The sequence below is a fragment of the Megalobrama amblycephala genome, linkage group LG13 (assembly GCF_018812025.1).
Source record: "Megalobrama amblycephala isolate DHTTF-2021 linkage group LG13, ASM1881202v1, whole genome shotgun sequence".
In the NCBI taxonomy this organism is placed as follows: domain Eukaryota; kingdom Metazoa; phylum Chordata; class Actinopteri; order Cypriniformes; family Xenocyprididae; genus Megalobrama; species Megalobrama amblycephala.
In genome coordinates, this window is record NC_063056.1 from 23387022 (window position 1) to 23403683 (window position 16662).

At 35.5% G+C, this 16662-nt stretch overlaps 1 protein-coding gene across 2 annotated transcripts in view; it reads right to left on the minus strand.

Moving 5' to 3' along the window:
• Positions 1–103: 103 nt before the first annotated feature.
• atp8b2 (ATPase phospholipid transporting 8B2) overlaps positions 104–16662 on the minus strand; it is a 47591-nt gene continuing 31032 nt past the window's right edge. For both annotated transcript variants that reach the window (XM_048152056.1, XM_048152054.1), the window contains 12 exons: positions 15234–15398; positions 15039–15150; positions 14826–14931; positions 14495–14723; positions 12654–12837; positions 6311–6534; positions 6132–6215; positions 5798–6043; positions 5502–5640; positions 4444–4574; positions 3399–3908; positions 104–1648 (listed from right to left, as the gene is read on the minus strand). In XM_048152056.1, coding sequence (XP_048008013.1) covers positions 1550–1648; positions 3399–3908; positions 4444–4574; positions 5502–5640; positions 5798–6043; positions 6132–6215; positions 6311–6534; positions 12654–12837; positions 14495–14723; positions 14826–14931; positions 15039–15150; positions 15234–15398 — 2229 coding nt within the window. In that variant the 3' untranslated portion in view covers positions 104–1549. The remainder of the gene's footprint in view (positions 1649–3398; positions 3909–4443; positions 4575–5501; positions 5641–5797; positions 6044–6131; positions 6216–6310; positions 6535–12653; positions 12838–14494; positions 14724–14825; positions 14932–15038; positions 15151–15233; positions 15399–16662) is intronic.

Here is a 16662-nt window from a genome sequence, read left to right on the forward strand (position 1 = left end):
GATTCTGAGTTGACCTGTAACCTATAATTGCGATATTATTTAAATACCTTAATGTGTGGATAGAAAGAGATGAACATTGAAAAAAAAAACACACACTCACACATTTAGCTTTTAAGGCATATAATTGTTACCTATTTAACAGTATGAGAGCTAGGTCTAACTTATACAGGGAACAGGACAAGTATGGAGCTCATTAACTTTTCAAACATCTTTATCAACTTTCTTGGTCTATCTCACAATAAAACACACACACACCATTGTGTTTATATTCTTATTAGCCCATTTACCTAAATTCAAACACTGGAAAAGGCCACATTTAGACCATAACGGTCAAGGTGGAATCCATTTGGTAACTCTTGTGTGAATTATTTTAATCCAACTTCAAAAAAAAAAAAGTCCAAAAACATTTGTTATCACAGTCCACTGGATCAATGCACCCGTTGGGCAAATGGCTAGACCCTCAAGGGTCCAGCAGAGCAGGGTTTGGGGTTGAATTGGACTTCTAGTCAAGTAGTCAGGGTTGGAGCACCAATATGGTGCAAAGAAATGGATGAGGAAGAGCGGGTTCATCCAGCAGAGTCACGTTCTCACTGAGAACTGTAGTGTTTTATCACACAGAACCGCACACATCTTAGTGCTATTTTCAGCAGTGGGGAAAACAGAAAATCTGCAGACTTTTCTATTAGCACATGGGAAATTCACTTGCCCAATCTGAAGTAGATTTACTAACCTCTGAGAAACAAACAGACAAAAAGCTGAAGTATTTGACTCAGCAAAACAATTCGCTGACAAAATTGCCCTAACAGTATGAAACCAAGTCACTGTGAGCTTAAAAAAAAAACGGAAGAAAAGAGAAACCACCCTTATAGAGATAAAGACAATCCTTGACCTGACTGAGATTTCAAATGAAAAAGACAGAACTGCTCAATTTGAAAAAAAAAAAAAAAAAAAAAAAAAAACGTAAAACCTGATATAGCTGCAGGCCATTTAGTTATCAGTAATACTTGTATAACCATTACTTGAAATGGTTATATGTGTAATGTATTAATATATTGTGATATGTATTGACATTTTTAAGGTAGAATATGAGAGAAATGGTTTAATGTAAAAAAAATAAAAATGGGGAGAGTTTCCTTTGTTTCCAAATTAAAAAGAATGAATTTATGTGTAACGTAAAATGTAATTTAGTACACAACAACAATTAATGTCACCTACTTGGATAGTCAGGTGTGTTATTGATATCAGCCTTGGCAATGTTATTTTGGTCTGTAGTCTAATAACTTGGCTAGAATGGAAAAACTCAGTCATAAACAAAATTTGTCCTTCTCTCTGACAGGAAATCTGAGAATGGGAACAATACAGGAAATGTGAGGAGTGAAACTCTTTTTGCTGTCTGTATACACAGTTTATCTACTGAATCTGCATCCATTTCCATGTGTGTTTTAAGTGTTTACTCCCAAACTGTCTGGGGCGCTGTCTTCTCTGGCCATGTCCTCAGACAGAAACATGAGCATCCACATGAAGTATTCCAGTCGGTCTTGTCTATCTATCAATCGCCACTGGAAGTTTCTTCTGCAATGGGAGGAGGTCCAGGGCTGCTGGCACCACAGATACGAGCTCCAGATCCCTTCCACACAAACGGTGCTTCCTAGAAGAAATAATCAATAAAAGGACTAATAAACAATAGAAAAATATGGTCATATTACCTACATAAAATGAACTAGAGTGCCACTTAAGGCCCTGATATACTTCAAGCAAAATCGAAAAACGAACTGGCATGAGATCATTTTGAACAAAATCAGGCCAAAACAAAGTTCATTTGGAGTTTGTTTCAGGAATTTCTGGAAAAGTTTCTGGAAAAGTTTTCTCAGACTAGTAAACACCTTTAAACTACCAACGGCTGAATGGAGTGCAGAGCTGCTGCAAACATCCATATTACTATGATCACATGCTTTCTTAACTGCTGTTTTCTCACTACTGCCATTTTGTTGTGTGTTTATTTTGTTATTGAAAGGAAAGTGTGACTTTTTCATATGGAATCGCATTACTATTAATGAACTGAAGCCATAACTGTATACCTAAATATATAAAACAATGGATTGCGGAGACCACAACTACTTACTACTAATTAAATGGTGTTGTGTAATATTTTAGAAATCATTCAGCAAATTTAGTTTGCTCTTAAATCCCCCCTTTGCAACCACAACTATGTACATGATCAGCATTTATTATATGCTTGTTTTTTGTCCAGTGGTGTGTCAATAATATCTTTTTGACTGGGTCCCATCTCATAGTCAAGCTAAACATTTTAAGATTACAATTTAAAGAAACTCTTCCACTGTGTGACACATATTTCTAAAGAACAAGCATTGAAAAAGTAAAGAGAGGAAGAAAAAGAAGTGAAAAATCCAAAACAGCTAGGCTTTCAGATTTTAAACATTTACATAGTCTACACCATAGCTCTAATAAAGTTAATAATTTGTATATTGTGTATTAATAATTATTTGCAACGCACACACACACACACACGCACACACGCACACTTTTAAATGTTCACTTTTGATCAATGTAATGCATCCTTGCTGAATAAAAGTATTAATTTCTTTTAAACAAAAAATCTGTAAAGACTGCAAACTTTTAAACAATAATGTATATATTACAAAAAAAGAGCCACATACACAATAAGCATTGTCCTAATTAATGAGGAACTAATGACAACTATAGCTGAGACCACTACTATGTGCAAAAAGTGAGAAATGAAAGTGTTTTTAATAGTTCTGCTTCCTGCCGTTTTCTCCTTGGGGGAAATTTTCTTTTTTTGTTAATCCACAAAATGTCAGGCGAGCCTGCAGAATCAACCCTCTGTCCTGTGTTGTATAATGTATAGTCAAGTCAAGTCATCTTCATTTATATAGTGCTTTTCACAATTAAGATAGTTTCAATGCACCTTTTACAGTGATAATAGGAAAATTAATTGACAGAGATTGTTTTGGCTTTACAGCAGCTCTAAAAATTTTTTTATTATCGAGCTAAAGTAGGTTTTTGATTGAATCATTTCCGTTGTTTACTTAGGGGCCACTTAAATGACACCTTTCCTACTGAAAACCGAAAGACCTTTAATGCATTTTTGCCATTCATTTATGTGTTTAGTCTAGACGCTTGGTCTTTTTTATAAAGTGATATTGCCAAATTACTTGTCTGGTCCGCATAATACAGAAAAATTAGTCGTGTCTGCGGATCTAGGCGAACTGGAGTGATTTTGATAACGTTTTATCTATACATAGGGAAAGGAAAGGAGGCCTTCGCAGGGGATAGTGTCAAATATTTGTGTATTTTGGCTGCATGTGGTGTATCTGTATACAATTTGTGCTTGAACTTGTTTTCATATGTTTATTTACCTGCACGGTTCCAGTACTACATCCTCCAGTCTCTCTGTCTGCACACCTGAGCATGCTGAGAGCGATATCATCAGGGCTGTGAGTGAGGACGGGTTCATTGCATTGCTGCCCTGCCTCGCCTGCCGCTGTGTCCTGACGACTATTTACTGAAGAAGATGTGGAAAGGGGCGGGGCTTGAGAGGAGGCGGCGCTGTCATCTCCGGTGGGCGGGGTGTTCTGCATACCTGGGCTGTTAGCGTGTTTTTTCCTACGAAGGGTATCGATCCAACTACTGCTGTGGCGGGAAGCGAAATTAGCGAGAGCTAGCGAACTCAGACGCATATTTTTTCCTGAAGTGATCAGCTCGCCAAAGCCCTCCTGATGCGCAAATGCATAACCGGAGCGCCGAGATCCACCTCTCCCCAAGCGGCCAAGAGCACTGCCGCTAGCTACTCCAGAACCGCCCACTCCACGACCCACACGCCCACCAGGCTTCCGCTTTTTCTGCAGCACAAGTTGAGTGTAGCGCACCTGCAGAAAGACAGTGAGAATGTAATAAAGGATGAGGATGAGTGTGAGGGGAAACTACCAGAAACTACAAAATGTGTCAAACCTACTGATGTGAAACAAATACAGATCATATTTGTTTCACTTCAGTAGGTTTGACACTTTGTGTAGTTTCTGGTAGTTATGAATCAGAATATGCAATAATCAACCAAACATAATTTTCCAACAAACAGAAATATATTTTCAACAATTAATGCTTTTTTATCCTTTATATTTAACCTTTATATTTGTGTTTAAGCAAATAGATACAAATATATATAAAGAAATATTATAACATTAATTAACAAGATTATGTCCATATTAAATATTAACATTAAAAAACACTCTTGTTACTTTGTTTAACAGAAAATTAAAAACATTTATTAAATATAATCCTTTTAAGTATTGTGTAAGTTGTGTTAATGTTTGGTTGAATATAAACATAAAATGTGGAATAATAACTCATTCAAAGATGGCCTAAGATTTAGGCCAGGCAAACTAGGGTCACACGCATACTTACGGTATCTGAGAGCTGAGGTTTAAGATCCAGTTTGAGAAAGCGGAAAGCAAGGACTGGAGCAATGCAGATGACGGTAGCCAGAGCAATAGTTAACCACACCACTGGCTGTCCGAGAGTGTTGTGGGCACTTCCTGTGGTTAATTAACACATCGTATGCACACAAAAACAAAATAAGCAACAAATTTACACCAAACGTACACATAAAATACAAATACGATAAACTACAAACAACATATAATTTAAAAATCATACAATTAAAAATCCATGCGTGTTTTAAAAGACTTTCCATTGTATTTATTTATTTATTTGTGTGTGTGTGTCTGTGAAATGTATATTTACATGTTAATTTTTTTAGGTGAACTATTCCTTTAACATGGTTTTACTGTGCAGCCTACTTGACTGATGAAGTAAATTTATATGTACACTACCGTTCAAAAATTTGGGGTTGGTAAGATTTTTAAATGTATTTGAAAGAAGTCTCTTATGCTCACCAAGGCAAAAAATGGTAAAAATAGTGCTTATTTTAATACAATTCTTCTATTTTATTCTATTTTAAAATGTAATTTATTCTTGTGATGTCAAAGCTGAATTTACAGCAGCCATTACTCCAGTCTTCAGTCACATGATCCTTCAGAAATCATTCTAATATGCTGATTTGCTGCTCAAGAAACATTTCTTATTATTAACAATGTTGAAAACAGTTGTGCTGCTTAATATTTTTGTGGAAACCATTCTAAATTTCCAGGATTCTTTGATAAAGTTCAAAAGATAAGCAATTACTTTAAATAGATTTTTTATTTTTTTTTTGGTAACAAATACTATCAATTATTTTAATTATGACTAATGTGTCCTTTCAGAACATAAGTATAACAAAATCTTAATGACCACAAACTTTTTGAATTGTAGTGTATCCATAAACGGTTATTTTGAAATTTAAAAACCTGAATATAGAGTAATGCTGCATTTCCAGATGCATTGGCTGATAAGTTGTCCTTGTGACATACTGTATAAATGTTATCAAATGTGGGTTTCTGTTGGCCCAAAGAGTGCTGACTCACCAAGGAAATGGAACTGCTTGGGGAAGATGCTGAACAGGATACTAGAGTGCATAGCGAAGAGGATAGTGAAGTAGAGACCCAAAGAGCCCCATATAAAGAAGTGATTTATAGCTGTCCAATAACCCGTGTCCAGAGCAATCTATAAAGTAGTAACAAAAGGCTTGAGCCATTCAAAATAGTTGCGATATTTCTTGTCACATAAACAACAAAATGAATACCACTAAACCATATTTACATTCAGAAGCCCTACTTAAGTGCTAATGTTTAATCTTGAACAGCTTTTGACATGGACTCACTTGGACGCTGACAACGATGACAAGGGCCGTTGCTGTTGTTACTGCAAAAGTTTGGTAGTCTGCCAACGGGACTCCATTGCTCTGTGTGGCGTAAGAGAGAACACCGTACGGAATGAAAAACAGAACAACGGAAGTGTAGATTCCTTGTGCGATACAGATAAAGAACTCTCGCTTGTTAAACAGCAAGTTCAGCTGGCCTGGCTCATACAGCTTTGGATACTCTAGACTCCTCTGTTCAGGAACATCCTGAAATAGACAATGTTTGAGATGGAAGTGAGTTTCTTATAAAATGTAAACAAAAATGAGTATTTGATGTATGTTTTCTTTTTCTTACCTGATCGAAGATGCCCATGGCTAACACAGGCAGGGATGTGTATACGATATTGTAGAGAGTGATGAAGTATTGGTCATAGACAGTCTAAATCAAAGAAATCACAGTAAACAAAGGTTATGACGTCACCTCATAAATAACCTTTTTTTTTTTTTTTTTGAGCCTCAGAATGAATCTCCCACCTGTGCCGAGAACCCGCAGAAGAACCCGAACCAGAAGTGCACCATAGTGAAGGCAAAGTTCTTGTAGAAGAAGTAACAGAGAAAACGGCACATGCGCAGATAGGACCAGCGTCCGTGTACCAGCAAAAGTCGCTGCAGGAAACGGAACTGGGAAAATGAGTAATCTGAGGACAGCACGGCCTGGATCCCCTCCTGACCACTGATGCCCACGCCAATGTGAGCCGCTACAGAAGGAGAAAAACACAAGTTTAGATACTGCAGTTCCATTTAATATTTGATCTTACTTGAGGGGTTTTCAGTTGGACTTAGACTTGGATTTAGGGGGTTCAATATACAGCTGATTTTGTTAGTTTGCCCACTTAAAAATAAATGTCTATAATTTTTATGGTAGGTTTCTTTTAATGGATAGAGACAGAATATCCAGAAAAAACACATTATATAAAGGTTAAATTGATTTGCATTTCAGTGAGTGAAATAAGTATTTGATCCCCCAGCAAAACATGACTTTGTGCTTGCCAACAAGGGTTCTCCACCAAGTACTGAGGTAAGAAGTTTCTTGTAGTTGGTCACCAGGTTTGCACACATCTCAGGAGGGATTTTGGTCCACTCCTCTTTACAGATCCTCTCTAAATCCTTAAAGGGTTAGTTAATGTTTTGAAATCAGCCCATACGGATATTGTTGAAAATTCGTCTGTTTGTTTTTTGGCGCACAAAAAGTTTTCTTGAACTCAAATGAACTGTTTCAAATATGTTTTTAGTACCTTTATGGACCTTGATAGTTTCAATGGCTTTGGTCTCAATAGAGGCCTCACGGAGCCATCGGATTTCATCAGTATCTTAATTTGTGTTCCGAAGATAAACGAAGGTCTTACGGGTGTGGAACGATATGAGGGTTAGTAATAAATGACATTATTTTCATTTTTGGGTGAACTAACCCTTTAAGGTTTCTTGGCTGTCGCTTGGCAACTCGAAGTTTCAGCTCCCTCCACAGATTTTCTATAGGATTATGGTCTGGAGACTGGCTAGGCCACTCCATGGCCTTAAAGGGTTAGTTCACCCAAAAATGAAAATTCTGTCATTTATTACTCACGCTCATGCCGTTCCAGACCCGTAAGAGCTTCGTTCATCTTCTGAACACAAATTGAGATATTTTTGTTGAAATCCGATGGCTCAGTGAGGCCTGCATTGACAATGCAGCAATGACATTTCCTCTCTCAAGATCCATAAAGGTACTAAAAACATATTTAAATCAGTTCATGTGAGTACAGTGGTTCAATATTAATGTTATAAAGCGAAGAGAATGTTTTTGGTGCGCCAAAAAAACAAAATAACGATTTCAAAACACTGCTTCAGGAAGCTTCGGAGCATAATGAATCAGTGTGTCGAATCAGCGGTTCGGAGTGCCAAAGTCATGTGATTTCAGCAGTTTGGCGTTTTGACACATGATTCGAATCATGATTCGATACTCTGATTCATAACGCTCCGAAGCTTCCTGAAGCAGTGTTTTGAAATTGGCCATCACTAAATAAGTCGTTATTTTGTTTTGTTTTTGGCGCACCAAAAATATTCTCCTCGCTTTATAATATTAATATTGAACCACTGTACTCACATGAACTGATTTAAATATGTTTTTAGTACATTAATGGATCTTGAGAGAGGAAATGTCATTGCTGTCTATGCAGGCCTCACAGAGCCATCGGATTTCAACTAAAATATCTTAATTTGTGTTCTGAAGATTAACGAAGGTCTTACAGGTGTGGAACGGCATAAGGGTGAGTAATAAATGACAGAATTTTCATTTTTGGGTGAACTAACCCTTTAATGTGCTTCTTCTTGAGCCACTCCTTTGTTGCCTTGGCAGAATGTTTTGGGTCATTGTCATGCTGGAAGACCCATCCACGACCCATCTTCAGTGTTCTGGCTGAAGGAAAGAGGTTCTCATCCAAGATTTTACAGTACATGGCCCCGTTTATCAGCCCCTTAATCCTGTGAAGTCGTCCTGTACCCTTAGCAGAGAAACAGCCCCAAAGCATAATGCTTCCACCTCCATGCTTGACTGTAGGGATGGTGTTCTTGGTGTTCATAGTCAACATTTCTCTCCCTCCAGACACGGCAAGTTGAGTTGATGCTCAAAGAGCTAAATTTTGCATCTTTACCCCAATGAGGCGAGATCTTGCATGGAGCTCCAGACCGAGTGCGATTGATGGTTATTTTGTATTTCTTCCATTTCCAAATAATCACACCAACAGTTGTCTCCTTATCACCAAGCTTATTGCTGATGATCTTGTAGCCCATTCAAGCCTTGTGCAGGTCTACACTCTTGTGCCTGATGTCCTTTGACAGTTCTTTGGTCTTGCCAAAGACCAAAGACCAGGTTTCTTTTATACACATAACGAGCTGACATTAGGAGGAGTACTTTCTTAAAGCGACAGGACTAATCTGTGTTCGACATGGGCACATAATCTGTAGGAGGCAGAATTCTTGCTGGTTGGTAGGGGATCAAATACTTAGTTCACTCGATCAAATGCTAATCAATTTAAAGCCTTTAAATAATGTGTTTTTTTCTGGATTTTTTGGTTGATATTCTGTCTCTATCCATTAAAATAAACCTACCATAAAAATGATAGACTCCTCGTTTCTTTGTAAGTGGGCAAACTTACACTGTAACCCTGATTTCTACATAAACCTCTTACTGCAGTCCCCCTTCCTAAAGTAGAAAGGCAGCGTTATACAATTTACTTACTTATTCAATGTACAATATTTGGATACCAACTGTCTTATTTTAAAACTGGACTTAAGTAATCAGCTATAATAATGTCAAGTTAGTTTCAGTTAATATACTCTACAATGTTTTCTAATGCTATTTAATAATAGTATGATTACTGTATTAATGCAATATAATTAACATTTTTAAACGGTTAAATTGTACTTTAACCATCCTAAATATCATTATTCTAAACATTTAGGCCTGGTTTCACAGACAGATTAAGCAAGGACTAAGCCTTAGTTCAATTAGGGCATTAAAGGTACAATATGTAATATTTTCTGTCCGCTAGAGGTCGCTAGAGGCCTATTCAAAGTTTGAGTGCGGAATCTTGGGACATGTGGTCTCCACCTCAATGGCCAGTGGAAAAGAATTGGGATAGGACTCGGGAAGATATCATGTTCATGGATGCGATTATTAATGTTACTGTAGTATGAAGCAGAGCAGGACCGAGTGTTGTGGGAGCTGAACGAGACCGCTGGAGCGATTGCGTAACACACGCCTCACGAGCAGCAGAACTTTTATTATGCCACAGTCGCCGGCGCCGCTTCTGCTTTTCCGGTCATGAGTATGAGGTAACACAGCTCTGTTTATCATATTAGATACAACTGAGTGTGTTGAAAACATTATAACGTTACTCAGTGTCTCACAGCAGCCGCCAAGCGAACGCACAGTTGCACACTGCAGTAAACTAGATCAGTTTTAGAATATCATATTAAATGCTGGATGGCTTGTGTTGAAAAATGGCATGCAATTAATTTTAAAACATATTGTATGATGGAGAAAATGCTGTATTACTGTTACTAAAAATAAAGCTGCATCTGCATACTTCACAAAATAGAGTTTTTCTCTGAGGCATGGTAAAGTGTGGAACTTGCAAAAAAAAAAAAAAAAAAAAAAAATCAAGAAAATTAGATTTAAACAATAAGACTAAACATGTTGAGCTATATAACAATAATTAGTTTTCTGTCAATAAATGTAACCAAACAGTTGTTCCCTTGCCTATTAAAACATGTAATATATTAAAAGCGTCTTTGACGTTTCCATGGTTTTTACAAAATAAAACCGGGTATGACGCAATTGACAGGCGACTCCTCACACGTCCCGGAGTCTTGGTTAAAAGTGCAATTTTCTCACAATTTACAAGTTGTTGGAAACATTTGGGATATTGTAAGTACTCAAGTGAACAAAATATATAACACTGGCCTAGTGGTTTTTGGATATTTTACTGCAAAATTCTTACATATTGCAGCTTTAAGTCGCTTTTTTAAACATGCCCTAGAAAAAAAAAACATGACTGGTGTGCATTTTGAGACAAAACAATATTTTAAGATATGTCAGCAAGTTGCTTTCAGTCAAAACAGCTCAAATTTGCATTTCAGTCTAGGACTAGGCTTAAGCCTTGTCTGTGAAACTGGGCACTAATCTTCTATTTTAAACTATGGAGACTTAAATGTATAAATATCCATATATACTGTGTGAGAAAAATATTAAACGTCATATTCAAAATAAATAAATAAACAAATAAATAATTGCCTTTTATTTTGTCATTGAACTATACCCAAAACAATATATTGAATTATATATAATTATATTTATATTTGAATATATATATATATATATATATATATATATATATATATATATATATATATATATATATATATATAAAATATGAATATATTTGAATATAGATTAAATACACAGTACTGTAAAATATACACACCTGAAGAAAAACATGTTCTTTTTGTATATGCATGTCATTGTAATTAACTTTGTTTATTAATATTGTAAGTAGATTCTAGTATTCAGTAATAGGCTATTATCTAATTCATTAAATGAGTAAACTGATTGTGCAAATTTACACACTGATTGCGTAAAACATACTGAATATCTGAAGTTATCATGGTAATTTTGACACCCCCACAAACATATTATATCTTTTTTTCCCCTCATGTCTCCACCCACTTGAGGTCTCCTGAGGGTCCCTGGAGACCAGTTTGAAAACCCCTGCTCTTGGGTGTCAGCTCTCGGATGGTCAGGTTCAAGTAACACTCCAGATGTTGGGTTAAGGCAGATGAACTAATACCTGAATCTCCCTTTTACTAAAACCATAGATTTGGGACAGTCCAAAGTGATGTGTATCAGTCTAAATAACATTAAAACTGCAGGAAACAGTCATCAAAAGACTGATTGACAATGGTACTAGTGTGAAGAACATTTTTTTTTTTTTTTAATTGACACTTGACTGCTACACCCGAAGCGTCAAACAAACAGAAGATGGAACATTGCAAAAACGTGTGTTCGTGTAAATATCGAGTTGGGACAGAACAGGATGGTGTAAAGAGATTTAGACATAAACCACATCCTCCACATCTCGTTATCCATGTTCACAGCAGCCTTTTGAAATATAGTTGTGACACCGTGAGAGCCCAAGGACAGAGTTCGGAGATGTTTTTGCTCAGTCGAGGGAAGTGACAACCACACATAACAACAACAAACGAAACGAAGGAACGAACATCACTAATTTGGTTTCTCTGGGGCACCTTTGCATAATCTAAAAAAAGGAACTCAAACACTAAAGAAAAAATGTTTTTACCAGTTTGTACTTACTAAAAAAAAAAAAAATGTAAATTAGACTCCATACTCTCATGGTTACAAGAATTACCACAAGATGAGATTGTGTGGATTAATAAATATATTACAATAATACATACACTACAGTTCAAAAGTTTGAGGTCAGCAAGATAGAAAAAAAACAAACAAACAAAAAAAAAAATCTTTAATTCAGCAAGGATGCAATAAATTGATCAAAATGACACTATATTTTGACACGGATACAAACGATTTCTGTTTCAAATAAATATTGTTCTTTCTATTCATCAAATAATCCTTAAAAAAAAAAAAAATGTATCATGGTTTCCACAAAAATATGCAGTACAACTGTTTTCAGTATTGATAATAATATGAAATTTCTTGAGCAGAAAATCAGCATATAAGAATGATTTCTGAAGAATCATGTGACACTGAAGACTGGAGTAATAATGCTGAACATTCAGCTTTGCCATCACAGGAATAAATTACATTTTAAATGGTATTAAAAAAAAAAAAAAAAAAAAATATATATATATATATATATATATATATATATATATATATATATATATATATATATATATATATATTAAATTTTTTTTTTTAAATATACTTTTGTCATAATATTACTGTTTTTACCGTGTTTTTGATTTTAAAAAAGGGACTTCTTTCAAAAACGTTAAAAAAATCTTACCAACCCCAAACTTTTGAACGGTAGTGTATTTATAATAATTACACAATAATAATTACATTACATTATACTATAGAGACTCTGATTGTGACAGTTATAGTAACAATATCGGCAATGATTTGTAATGTATACAGAACATTTATTATTCATAGCCTTTCAATCCTAGTAATTTGACTAAGAGAACCCTAATATTTGCACATCACAAACAAATCAGCTGTCAAAAAGAAGGTGTCAATGTCCTGACGAAGACTACAAGTGCTGAACATGTCTGTTTGCATCTCTTTTTCTCTTACTCTTTATCATGCTGACATCATTGGCTCCATCTCCGATGGCGAGTGTGACAGCCTTCTTATGCCGTTTAACCAGTTCCACCACCAGGGCTTTCTGAAGAGGAGTCACTCTGCAGCAGATCACTGCTCGACAAGCACACGCCGTCTCCAAAAACTCGCGCTCCATATCTGCTTCCAATGCATGAGCCTGACCCAGAAAGACAGGAAAATAAAAAAATGACTTAAAACAGCCTAAGCTGGTTTGCTGGTCTGTGAGCTGGATTTTGAGGGGTGCCCTGCTAAACCAGTAAAACACCAGCTTGGTCAGTTTAAACCAGCAAAAATATATCTTCTGACTTGAAATGAATACCATTTATTTGATTTTTAAAAATGGGATCTGAATTAAACCAGTTTTGCTTTAATAACTAAAACTATTAAAATTGCTTTTGCTCATTGAAATAAAGCTGAAATTAAATAAAAAAATATATTAGATATTGTTAGAATATCTAGATGAAACAAAAATTAGAAATGTTGCCTTGGCAACTAACTGAAATAAGATGGAGCACTAAAATTACTAAAACTGAAATATATAAATTATACTGAAATAATTAACTATAAATATGAAAAAGAAAACAAATAAAAAAGTGACAAAAGCACTGACTAAAATGTAAATAAAAATTTAAATGTAAAATATAAAAATAAAAGCTACTTCAAAATAATAAATACTATAATAGTATAATAATAATAATAATAAAAAACACTGAACTAAACCTAACTAAACTCATTACCTTTTTAAGTAAACTGAAGAACATGAATGAATCTCCTGTTTAAGGGTCTGTTTACACTACACAAAACTTGAAAACTTTTGACGTGTTTCGGCTGTTCATTTACAGGACAATGGCGTTTGGGGGCCTGAAAAGTTTCAAAGTGCAACTCTCCATGCAAACTACAAAAATGCAAATTTGTGAAAATGGTGACGTCATGTGCATGCGTATTACATGCTGTTGTGCGGCTTATTATTTTTATGGAAACCGTGATACATGGTTTTTCATCATTCTTTGATGAATAATAAGCTCAAAATGATATTAGTGTAATCTGTTGAACTGATATTCAATTTATTGTAGTAAAAGCGTTATAAACTATATAATTAAAATAATATTATATAGGAATTGTGTGCATGATTTTACCGCATTATTTTCTTTCTATTACAAAAATAGAAACTTATCAACACTGTTGCTGTTACTTTTATCTAAATTAGGCTGAATTTTCAACCCTGTTACTTGCAACCTCATTTTATTTATATGTACTTTTTATTTATATTTTGATATTCCAAATGTTGTTCGTTTGCTAGATGAAAAACTAAATCACAACAAAAGCTCATTTAAATGTTAGTAACAGTGCAACTAATAGACTTTCAATATTAAAACATCCACAAGAGGGCTCTGTTGTTTAAATTATAAAGACAGCAGCAGACAGAGTGATTTTAGGACTTGATATTGGATACAAACAGTCAAGGTAAGTTAACAAGAAAACACGAATTAAACAAATACGAAAATGCAAACACGTTGAAATGATCTGAAGTGATATTCATTACTTCATGGCTGCAAGAATGAAGTCTCTCGAAAAGCACAGTGTCTATATAATACAGTGTTCAGTCGTGTATTGTTATAATACAGTGTTTTTAGCTGTTTTTGCTTCGCGGATCTGTGTAAACAAGGATCGTTTTGACAATGGTGTCATCTGCAAATAAAAATTGCAATGGATAAACTTTTCCGTTTTTAATACATCGTTGTCGTGTAAACGTACCCTAAAACACTCATGGCTCATTCCTTCAAATTACATTCCTGAATGCTGCTCCCACCTACCAAGCTGTGTCCACTGATGATGAGGGCGAACTCTCCACTGATTGACTCCAATAATGAGGGGGGCGGAGCCTGAGGAGGGGGACATTTACTCTCATCAGGCATCCTGTTAGCAGCACCACCACCTCCACATCCATTTCCAAAGGCACACGCCCCACCCAATCCCTGAGCTTCAACTTCCTTCCCTCCATCTCTGGTGCGTGACGACTCCAGCATTCTCTCTCTTGCTTTCCTAAAAAATAAAAAACACACAGAACAAAACAGGATGACAAAATGAAAAAGCCTTCTGTGAAAAATTTGCATCTCTCATATTTCATGAATTGAAATATTGTACCTCAGTTCTTCGCGTACGCTTTGGACAGTGTGTCCATTTACAATGAAGATCTCCGTCATGTCATCCCTCAGCATCTTACAGGAATAACCAATATTCACTGCAGTCTCTATCACAAAAGGGAGGAAAAGACTCATTAAAAGTTGTAATTATGTCAAGTAAATAACATTTATTGAGGCCAATCTGCAAGACATTAGAATCCAATGCAGTTCTTACCCTGTTTGTCTCCAGTGAGCACCCAGACCTTGATGTTTGCCAGTGAGAGAATGGCAATGGTTTCAGGAACGCCCTCTTGCAGTTTATCTTCTATAGCCGTGGCCCCCAACAACTACAACAAGTATTAAATAATTGATATTATTAACAAAAAAATAGTATGGGGAAAAAAAAACTGAATTGGACACACAAACATACCATCATGTCCTGTTCGATCACCTCATAGGCAGCAGCCAGCCGGTCATCCCTGCAGTCTGTGGCCTTATCAGCGCCGCGGAAATGCTCTGACCACTCCTCCCACTGCTCCTCAGACAGATCCCGATAGGCCACTGCAAGCGTCCGTAACCCGTCACTTGCATACTCCTACATAAACACAACACACATACACAAATCAGTGCAAGATGAATGTCACTTTATAATTATGTTGAATGTATGTTTTGTTGTGAGAACCATTAGATATATTAGATAAACTATTATCAACAATTAAAAACTCTTTTTAAAAAGATTTGTTGATCTTGTGGTCTGACAGAAGTCTCTTATGCTCACCAAGGCTTCATTTATTTGATTAAAAATACAGTTAAAACATGAATATTGTTAATATTATTAAAATATAAAATAATTAATTTCTATTTTATTATATTTTAAAATGTAATTTATTCCTGTGATAGTAAAGCTATATTTTCAGCATCATTACTCCAGTCTTCAGTGTCACATGATCCTTCAGAAATCATTCTAATATGCTGATTTGCTTCTCAAGAAACATTTCTTATTATTAAAGGTGCTACAGAGGATCTTTTCGTCGACTGAGAAACCAAAGACTGTTACTGAGTTTTTGAAATGAACGCATGCGTAAGAACAACCCCCCTCCTTCACAGCTTATTTCGAGGGAACGCCTCCCAAAACTCGTGCACGAGTATTGGAACACGAGTGTTTACCACCGGCATTTGCTGTGTCGTGTTAGTGGATTCATTATGTTGGACTCACTGCAGGTAACTCATAATCTGCAGTTGTTACTCCTGTCTCCTGACAAAAACATTGCATGTGGCGCCTGTGGAGTGTGGAAAGTTACTGGAGCGCGCAGCCGCGCTCGTCTTGCACAAGGAATGTCATGGCAGTGATTGACAAGCCAGAGGGCCAATCGTTTACGCAATGATCGCGTAAACGATTGGCTGATGTTTTTAAGGCCCCACCTCGTGCACAGATGATGTATATTAATATTATTCCTTTCAGTGCACCTAATAAATAGTCTTTTATCAGTTAAAGACAGTTTCAAGTAATATTGCAAAAATGTATACAACAAAACATCCTCTTTAGCACCTTTAACAAGGTTTGAAAAAAGTTTAATATTTCTGTCATTAACTAATATTTTTTATATTTTTATGGAAATAGTGAAACATGATTTTTCATTATTATTTGATGAATGGAAAGTTCAAAAAGAATATTAGTCTAATCTTTTGAATTGATATTTGACTTATTGTAGTAAAATATTATAAATTATATAATTAAAATAATATTATACAGGATTTGTGTGCATGATTTTACAACTTTATTTTCTTTCTATTGCAAAAATAGAATCTTTTCAACCCTGTTACCTGAAAAAAATTCTATAATAAATATTATGAGAAAA